This window comes from Acanthisitta chloris, unplaced genomic scaffold (assembly GCF_000695815.1).
Source record: "Acanthisitta chloris isolate BGI_N310 unplaced genomic scaffold, ASM69581v1 scaffold658, whole genome shotgun sequence".
Classification (NCBI taxonomy): Eukaryota; Metazoa; Chordata; class Aves; order Passeriformes; family Acanthisittidae; genus Acanthisitta; species Acanthisitta chloris.
The window spans coordinates 101443-108960 of NW_008687372.1; the positions used below are offsets into that span (position 1 = coordinate 101443).

Genomic DNA, 7518 nt, shown 5'->3' on the forward strand with positions numbered 1-7518 from the left:
GAAGGAATCATAGCAGTTTAAAAGATAACCTGCATATCTTTATAGTCAATTTTAAGAAAAATATGAAAGTCCTGCTATCCACCCCAATTAGGAAAAACTCTACTTTGTAGAGCTTTCATTGAATGCACCAGAGAACATTTTAGATCAGACCTGTATGTAACAGCTTGCCACATCTGGAGTTCCCATAACTGGCACCCACATAATTCTCAAGACAAATTAGGTGATACAGAAATAAAAACTAAAGACACTAAAATTAAGGTTTCGAAAACTGAAAATTAAGAAAACAGCTTGGCTTTTAGCACTGTAGGAACTTGAGCACAAGCACGGGTGGTTATACCTACATTGTGGTCAAAACATACAAAGAGACAACAAAGGTAGGAATGTCAAAAAAATCAGGCATCTACTTTCTTGATTTCAGGGACTAGATGCAAGCTAAGCATTGGTTGAAACATATGTGTTTTCTATAGCTGTCACACCGATGAGGTCTGGTTTGCACCTTTCTGGCCCTTTTGTCCAACTACAGCTTTTGAAAGGAGCCAAGGCCTCCACTACCCACTCCAAGTATTCCCTTGCTTATTCAGCGATCACCTCCGGTACCTTCGCCTTCTGCTCACACTTCTGCGACTGCGACTTCTGTCTCTCCTGTCTCGTCTGCGTTCCCTGCTGCGAGTTCTCCTGTACCGGGAGTGTCTGGGGCTTACACTCCTCCGACGAGGGCTCCGACTGCGCCGAGGGCTGTAACTCCTGCTAGAGTGTCTGTAGTACCTCCTCTCTTTCCTGTGCTTTTCATCCCGGTAACTCACGTCTCTTCTGTGTCTGCTTCTCTCTCGTTTACCCTTACTCTCATCACTGTTTATGCTGCTACATGAACGGCTCTTTCTTCTCCTTGGCTCTGAGCTACGTTTGTCCTGCTCACAGTGCAAGTCCTTCCTGCAAGTATTCCTGTCATAGTGAGAGGGGCTCTTCTGCTCCTGGTTATTGGCAGGAACACAGGAAAGTACTCCCAAGCCTCTTTTCTCAGAACACCTCTCAGAGTTTGTAGTATGAAGATTCTGATCTTCTTTGACATGAACTTTGTCATGTATGTTACCATTTAAGTACTTGCATTGAACATTTATTCTTTCAGGGGATGCTACTTCTATCTGAGTGCCAGGAGTCAGTTTGCCTGTGAGAGCCTGCCCTGAGGTAGAAGTGATGCAGCTGGATGACACAGTGTGGGGAACACCACTAGGGTTTTTCAGCACATCAGACTGAGATGCTTCGGTTTCTTCTCTGTTTTGGTTAACTGCATCCATTTTCTTGCTCAGAAGATTGTTCAGTAGTTTCTCCCTCAGTTCTTTTTCTTTTCTCTGCAGCCCCAGTGCTCTCTCTTTTTCTTCTTCCACACGTTTAAGCTCAGCCTCCTGGAGCCTTCGTTTCTCCTCTAGCTGCTGAAGACAAATCTTTTCTTCATTCTGTTCTTGCTCCAAAAGCTTTACCGCCTGAAAAACAAGCAAAGGGAAGAGTAACCAAAAACTACTTATATACCTGTTCATGATTTTAAGTTATACCATAACACTAAAGCATCAATATGGCAAGAAAATAAAATCTAACAAACAGAACTTAACTATCCCAAAATAAAAGCTTTCCCTCTTAAAGGGAAAAAAATCCAAACCCAACCAATCAACAAAACCCACTAAAACACAACTGTTGCAAGGTGAAACATTACTAGTCCACAATTGTTGACTCTGCATATTTTACCAAGGGAGAAATACTGTTTCATTGCACTTTTTTGAATTTTTGGTCTAAGGAATAGCATCTGGAGAGGTAGGAAACCTGTTGTTTAATGAACAGTGCTCCCTGCCCCCTCTCAAGCCAATAAGATGGATTTGCTCTGCTGGGTTTTCATTAGCTTCTGAAATAAATATTTAAATTACCTTTGCCCTGCTTAGCAGCTCTGCAATTAATCTAATGGACTGAAGATTTCTCTGAGCTAACAGGAGCTTCCTTTCTTCTAGCTTTATCTTCTCTTGCAGTTTTTTCTGTTCTTCAGCTTGAAGCTTTTCAAGTTGCTTTTTGTTTCGTCGAACTTCACGATCTTTCTGTTTCTGTTCTCTCTTGCGCAACTTTTCTTCTCTTTTCCTCTCTCTCTCATACTCTTCAAGCTCTCTCTGCTTTCTACAAAGAGATGAATATTTTTACCCTATCTAGGCCAGGTACAATTTTAGACTCCTACTCTATAAAAAAATACATTTTATACTTTCAGTGAATTTGTTTCTATGTAAGTCTTGCTGATCACTGAAGAACAAAAGTAGAAAACTGAACATTTTAGCCACTAGTGATAGCAAAAAGTCATTTGCCTGTAAATTTAAAAAAATTAAGCTAGAATCCAAAGACAAAACATGGCTACAATAAAGAATTATTTTTAAATCAATGTGACTAGAAATAATTGATTTCCTTCAATGACAAAGTGAATAGCTTTGTGGATGAAGGGAAGGCTGTGGGTGTGGTCTATCTGGACTTCAGCAAGGCATTTGACACCGTCTCCTACAGCATACTTCTAGAAAAACTGGCTGCTTGTGGCTTGGATAGGTGGACTCTTCAATGGGTAAAAAGTGGCTGGATGGCTGGGCCCAGACAGTTGCGGTAAATGGAGATAAATCCAATTGGCAGCTGATCCTTGGTGGTGTTCCCTAGGGCTCAGTATTGGGGTTGGTCCTGTTTAACATCTTTATTGATGATCTGGACATGGGGATTGAGTGCACCCTCAGTAAATGTGCAGACAACACTAAGTTGGACAGGAGTGTTGATCTGCCTGAGGGTGGGTCAGGCACTGGAACAGATTGCCCAGGGAGGCGGTGAAGTCATCACTCTTGGAAGTGTTTAAGAGGCATCTGGATCTGATGCTGGAGGATATTGTTTAGGGGTTCCAGCAGAGTGGCAGGTTAATGGTTGGACTGGATCTTAGAAGTCTCCTCCAAACCTGATGATTCTACAATTCTAGTAACAATGCATGAGGCACTGGGCAGTGAAATATGGTGAGAATACCAAGCCAATTAATGTGTGCAGGGGTGGTGGCTTTTATTTCAGTCATTAGGGCCACATGGTACCTTATGTCCAAGGCTGAGGGTTTCTGAGATCACGAGTCTAAAGGCATGATTTTTAGGAAATCGAGTATTTTGCAAGTTTAATATTTAGAACTGAAAATAAACATCAGTGATAATCTAAATAACCCTATTCTGCACTAAGTGCTTCATTTTAGCTACAGGAAACTTGTGGTTAGTAATTTTCTATCTTTTGATTCTGACATGAAAGAGCAGCTATAGTTTTGGTACGCCTGACTGTTAAAAATATAACTGAGCAACAAGCAATAAATACCTTTCTTCCTCTTTTTGTTTTTCCTCAGCTTCTTTCTCTTTACGTTTTTGTTCTTCTCTCTGTTTTTCAAGCTCTTGAAGCTTTTGCCTTTCAAGCTGACGCTTCTTAATTGATGCATCACTGAGGTGTTTTGTGGAGTCAAAAGAAACCTTTACAGGATACAATTGAAAACAGTTTTAAGGAGGCAAAAAAAAATTAAGAGGTCCCTGACAACCTACACAATTTCAACCTAGTGCTAAGTACAATCAGGAATATAAAACCCTTTTCTTTTCAAAGCAAAGGGAACTTCTCTATGTGCCCAGTGCAAGCACCATCTGCGGTAACCAGGTAACTGGGAACTAAACACATGCAACACTAGCAAAATCAGACACCTCTTTGTATTTCTGTGTCTCACAATGAAAAATAAACTCCAGTGTGGTTTAGGCCCTGGCTGTCCAATGTTTTCAACATGTCAGAACAGGCAAATGTGGAACTCTGAATTAATGCATGCTGATAGGGACTGTACAGCACTAGGTAGAAATGGGCCTAAATACAGGCCTCTCTTTTTGTCTAAAATGTGATCCTTAAATTCAGCAGAAAAAAAAAGTTCTACAACCTTCAGAACCTGTTTAAAGCAAGTGCCTCCCCATCAGCTCTAACACCAAAATTCCCAAATTGACGTACACTGGGCCGAAGATCCCAATTTGTGGAAACACAAGAGCAGAGGAAGATACACATATCTAGTCAATGAGACTTTGAAAATGCTCTGCTTCCAGGACACGTGAGCACACCTTGGCCATGTCCAGCTGGGTGCTGGAACAGGACACCAGCAGACATCACAGCCCCAGTGTCCTAAGCTCCCATTCTGTGCACATCCATCCACACAGACCCATGGTCATGCACCACAGGGCAGAGAACAAGGAGCACACACTCTGCAGTTTAATTCACCCAAGAGCTACATAAAATGATGTTTCACTAACAGGCTAAAAAGACAGATAAGTAGAAACAGACAAGGTGTTGTGACCTTGTATGACAGAGATGTGTCTTGACACAGCAGCTGTCAGGAAGACATGCTTCCTCCTGTACAGCCAAACTAAATTTGGGAACCCTGATCCCCTGCATGCAAGTGACAGTTTGAATTTCACAGGGTCAAGGCACAGTTTCTTTGCTGCAACTGACAAGCTTTGATAATAAGATAAAAATTTACAGTATTTTAATTACACTGACTGAATCACAACTTGAATAAGTATTTGCCTGCCCCCACATTATACAAAGGGATACTTTTTCCTAAAATACACTTTCTGGTTTGATGAATGACTACTAAGCATACTGAAGTAAATGCACAAACATTTCACTCAACCAATATGTAAATGCCCAGACTACCTCCAAACAGAGTAAGCTTTCTTTAGGCCATGCTTTCATAGGTACCACATCTGAACTGACTCTCTTATTCTCTCCTGTCATAGCTGTAACTACTGAGGCAATGAGGTTGCAGAAAAACAGATTTGGAAAACTCAGTATGTAAATATTATGAATTAAGCATAGTCCATTCATGGGAAACCGTGCTACAGATGACCATTCATTTAAACTTGTTAGGAAGTGCAGTGACAGGACATGGGTAATGAGTTCAAATTGAAAGAAGGGAAATTTAGGCTAGATATTAGGAAAACGTTTTTTACTATGAGGGTGGTGAGACACTGGCACAGGTTGCTCCGGGAAGTAGTGAATGCCCCAACCCTGACAGTGTTCACAGCCAGGCTGGATGAAGCCTTGAGCAACCTGCTCTGGTGGGAGGTATCCCTGTCCTGGCAGGGGGTTGGGACTAGATGATCTCTAAGGTTCATTCCAATGCCTAAAGTTCTATGATTCTATGAAACCTTTGTGGGTTCTTTCTGTACATGAGGTACACTAATGACTAACTGTACTCTCCAGCCTGTACAAGCCACACACTATTAAACTTCACAGTCCTCACACCTGTCTGGTACACCTCATTATCAACAAAGGGACCAAACACAGAGGTTGTGAAATACCCCCAAAATTTCTCTTTGTAGTGAACACAAGAAAGAACAATACACTTTAGAGTGAACCTGCTGGTGACACTCACATGAGCTTGTTCAGAATGAGAATTCTAAGTGAAATCACAAGATTGATAAATACACATTATTTTCTAAAACTATTTAGAACATCATGTTTAGAAAGTCATCAAGTCATATACTTGACCCTTCCATCAGAAGTTCTCACTTCTAGAACTCTCTTACTAAGGAGAAAGCAAAAAGCTACTCTTCAATGATGTCGAGACAATGTACTTAGAAGAAAATGGACACATTGTGAACCAGCCATACAGGAAGATGAACTAAACACGTACAAGGTCGGGAGATGCATGCCAAGCACAAAGGGAGGATGAAAACAAACTCTGCAAGGATAAGATAAAGGGAACAGAAGAGCAAAAACACCTGTGAAGGGAGGACTGAGCCAGACTCTTATCCAACCTATCACATAGTTATTAATGGCACGTGAACAGAGATATTTAACCTATCATTTAGCTCTTAGAGGCACGTGAACAAAAGCTTTATCCAATCATTTTATGCACGATTGTGTGCACAGAGACAAACACTGTATATGAGGGACAGTAGAATTGTAATAAAGTGGCTTCAGCCTAATTCACATTAGATCATCTGGAGTCTGTTTCTCTCTGCACAATGACACATTTTTCTGCCAACATTTTCCTTTAAAAACTCTATTATGGCTGTTCCATAAAACTACATTAGTGCTGTTAGCATCACCTATTGCCAACACTACAGTATTGAGGATGTAAGTTGCAAACATTAGGGAAATAACATTTAGTTGTACTTTGCATTTCACATGGGTGTTGGGGTTCCCCACAAAGCAACCTGCAGCTTCTCACCTTTATATTGCAAGCCACTGCTTTGCCATCATCACCTTTGTACATCAGCTTCATCCCTCGCAGGGCATTCATGGCCTCGATGAAACCTGCATACTCTCGATACTGAACATATGCTTCAAAGTTCAAATGGCCTCCAAAACTGAAAGTGTGGAAATTCCTGCCAGTCATTTCTTCCCTGTAAGGGTCCAACATGGGTATGTCCACGTTACGGATTTCTCCAAACTTCTGGAACACTTTTATAAGAACTTCTTCACTCGGCTTTTCTGAGCCAGACTCCTTTGCTGCAAACCACTTGCAAGGTAAGCCCTCCAGGTGAATGGTGTCTGGCCTTTCCCCAGGCAAAGTCTCATTCATGTCTTTAGCGTCACGGAAAAACGAGTCCCAGTCATGCCTGGTGGGAAAGTCAATCTTGTACTCCGCAGCACGCACCTTCAGAATGTCAGAGAAGCCACTCAGCTTTATGGTTTTGCCATCCAGGCATGCCAGAAAAGACTTCACCAAGCTCTTGTTCTCGACCTCTCCTTCGAACCGGATGAAATCCATTGTGCTTTTAGAAATCCGCAGCGTGGAGAACTGATGGGTTTGCACCATCCCCTTCAACCTTTCCATCACCTCCCAGTTCGAAATGGACTTTCCCGGTTGCTTCAGCTGAGGAAGTGCCACACTGATGGTCATTTTTGTAATGGGTTTAAGGTATAGCCCACAGGGAGCACAGAGCTCTACGGCTTCTGATGTATCATGAACTATTGTTGCAGCAGCCATAACACAGAAAAAGCATAGGATAAAAAAATAAAAGATGCAAGTTTAAGTTGCAGGCCAACAGTAGTCATACAAAACAGCCCTTATCCGTAAATAAGTTAATGCTTTGGCCACTTAACCATTCCCAAGTTAAAACGATGCCTCTTAATATAGTCAATTAGAGAATTAAAACCGAGTAGCACAAACATCTTAAATTACTTTATAACCACTACAAGCAATTAAACCTCTGTAAGGCCTCAGAAAGGAAATCAAGAAGCTGATGACAATCTTAGGAATACATGAGGTTGGGATGTGATGGCTCAGAAAGCAGCTACCCTTTCTCAGGAGGGAAGGGACTGGCGGCGCGATGTCACACCGCTCCCAACTCTACTTAACAAGCAGTAAGCCCCAGCCAGGCCAGCGCCGAGCCGGATCTCGCCTTCTCCAGGAGAAAAGACTTGGGAGGTGTCTGCAACGAGAGGAAAGCGCCCCTTTTATTGCAAAGCCCGGAGTCCCACCGCCCCCCCAGCCTCTGCAGG

At 42.1% G+C, this 7518-nt stretch overlaps 1 protein-coding gene across 1 annotated transcript; it reads right to left on the reverse strand.

Moving 5' to 3' along the window:
- Nucleotides 1–584: 584 nt before the first annotated feature.
- Nucleotides 585–7226, reverse strand: AKAP17A (A kinase (PRKA) anchor protein 17A). The gene is made up of 4 exons (XM_009080538.1): nt 6242–7226; nt 3358–3506; nt 1917–2157; nt 585–1481 (listed from the first exon to the last, which is right to left on the reverse strand). Exons 1-4 carry the CDS (start codon nt 7001–7003, stop codon nt 585–587), a joined length of 2049 nt encoding a protein of 682 aa, XP_009078786.1. The 5' UTR covers nt 7004–7226.
- Nucleotides 7227–7518: the final 292 nt, after the last annotated feature.

Excerpts from the sequence above, each read along its gene's own strand:
- AKAP17A (XM_009080538.1), bottom strand. The coding sequence starts at position 7,003 with ATGGCTGCTGCAACAATAGTTCATGATACATCAGAAGCCGTAGAGCTC. Across the intron at positions 3,507-6,241 it reads CAGTGGCTTGCAATATAAAG|GTTTCTTTTGACTCCACAAA; the intron begins GTGAGAAGCTGC and ends TATCCTGTAAAG. Across the intron at positions 2,158-3,357 it reads AAACAAAAAGAGGAAGAAAG|AAAGCAGAGAGAGCTTGAAG; the intron begins GTATTTATTGCT and ends ATCTCTTTGTAG.